A 1537-nucleotide genomic window follows, 5' to 3' on the forward strand; every position below is an offset into this window, starting at 1 on the left:
GTAACAAGTTGAGTCCTAGCATCTAGTGATTTGGGTTAAGATACACTAACAGCAGCCTGAACAAGCATATTCACTGTCCTAAATTATCCAGGATAGAGTACTATAAGGCTGGCTGCTTCTTCATAGGAGTTACAAATAGCTATTTACTACTTTTTCATAGATAACGCCCCTGACCTTTAAGAAAGTAGAAGGGAACGATTTAATCCCTTTCTTTCTTCAAAGAATTTTTTTTCTAGTAGACTAATAAAAGAAAAGTCAATATTGATACCCATTACTTGCACAAACACACAGAAAAAGAGGTGAGATATATTCCTTAAAGACACACAAGGTAAGAAGATGAAACTTCAGGTATGTAATAAGTCTGTACAAAAAGCTAGATTTGATACTCTCAAAAAGTGAAGGGTCCTACAACAGCATAGAGAAATAATTTAATGCCTTCCAGAACAGAACTCAAGCTCTGTGGAGGTTTCCTGTTCTGTGGGGGCAGATCTCATGCCAACCCACAGACAGGCGCTTCTGCCTCCTATCCGTTTATGCGGTAGTTTTCATGGATTTCTGGCCGGATGTCACACACAAAGGCCAAGAGGTTATCCAGGACTTCATCCCTGTTCTGCTCAAAGTAGTTCTGGAGGATAGTCATCTTCTCCTGGGTCTCCTTCTCCACCTCACTGCTACAGCTGCCATGCGACCCCAGTGCCGCAGCTTCCTTGGCCTTGAACTCCTTCTCCCTCTGCAGGCGGTACTGTTCAATTTCAGCCTGGGCTTCTTCTTTGGCCTGCTTCAGCCTCCTGTTCTTTCGCTTGCGGGCCTCGGACACCTTCTCTGCCGCCCGCTTCTCGGCCTGCAGTAGCTGCTGGATGCCCTGCGACTGACTCGCCATTACTGCGGGAACTCTGGGCCGAAACAACGGCCTAAGTCAACAGCTCAAACACTCAGAAGCCCCTCGGGTCACCTCGTAATGTAATGTTCTTAAAGAAAGAAAACTTCCACACTAACAGTTCTTCAAACCTATGCCCTTATGGGTTGCTAGGGATCCCCTGACAGCCTTTAGACTGCTAGCAAGACTTTCCAAGTGTAGGACATTCCTCTCATCCATCTGTCTGTCTGTTTGCCCATCCATTCATCCATCCACCCACCCACTCACTCATCCATCCATCCACCCATCTGTTCATCGGTCCATCTACCCATCCATCCATCCATCCATCCATCCATCCATCCATCCACCCGTCCATCCATCCATCCATCCAGCCATCCTCCAACCATTCACCTGGGCTTCTCAGCAGGGGCAGGGAGAGGAGCAGGGACTCACACAGATGGCCCAGCACTGGTCTGTCTTGATGAACACAGTCTGTAGCTAGCCCTGACTTTCCTTCTCATAGGCCCCCAGCGAAGCCTTCCTGTGTCTGTCCCCAGTTCCTTTGGCACCTTCCTCCTCCTGTGATCAGACCTGCCCATCATTTACAGTACACTCGGGGTCATCTTTCTAACATCTTAAGATGACCACAGAGCTCTGGACTACAACTCCTAGTCTAAAGTC

The 1537-nt window shown here is 47.8% G+C and overlaps 1 protein-coding gene across 1 annotated transcript; it reads right to left on the bottom strand.

The window, feature by feature from the left end:
* Positions 1–329: 329 nt before the first annotated feature.
* On the bottom strand, positions 330–938 carry LOC114635361 (V-type proton ATPase subunit G 1). The gene has a single exon (XM_028783989.1). The coding sequence runs from the start codon at positions 878–880 to the stop codon at positions 524–526; it is 357 nt and encodes a 118-aa protein (XP_028639822.1). The 5' UTR covers positions 881–938; the 3' UTR covers positions 330–523.
* Between the last annotated feature and the right edge of the window lie 599 nt (positions 939–1537).

This window comes from Grammomys surdaster, unplaced genomic scaffold, assembly GCF_004785775.1.
Source record: "Grammomys surdaster isolate TR1022 unplaced genomic scaffold, NIH_TR_1.0 100054, whole genome shotgun sequence".
NCBI classification, from domain to species: Eukaryota; Metazoa; Chordata; class Mammalia; order Rodentia; family Muridae; genus Grammomys; species Grammomys surdaster.

What these genes read in the sequence shown, in the direction of transcription:
- LOC114635361 (XM_028783989.1), bottom strand. Translation starts at nt 880, where the DNA reads ATGGCGAGTCAGTCGCAGGGCATCCAGCAGCTACTGCAGGCCGAGAAG.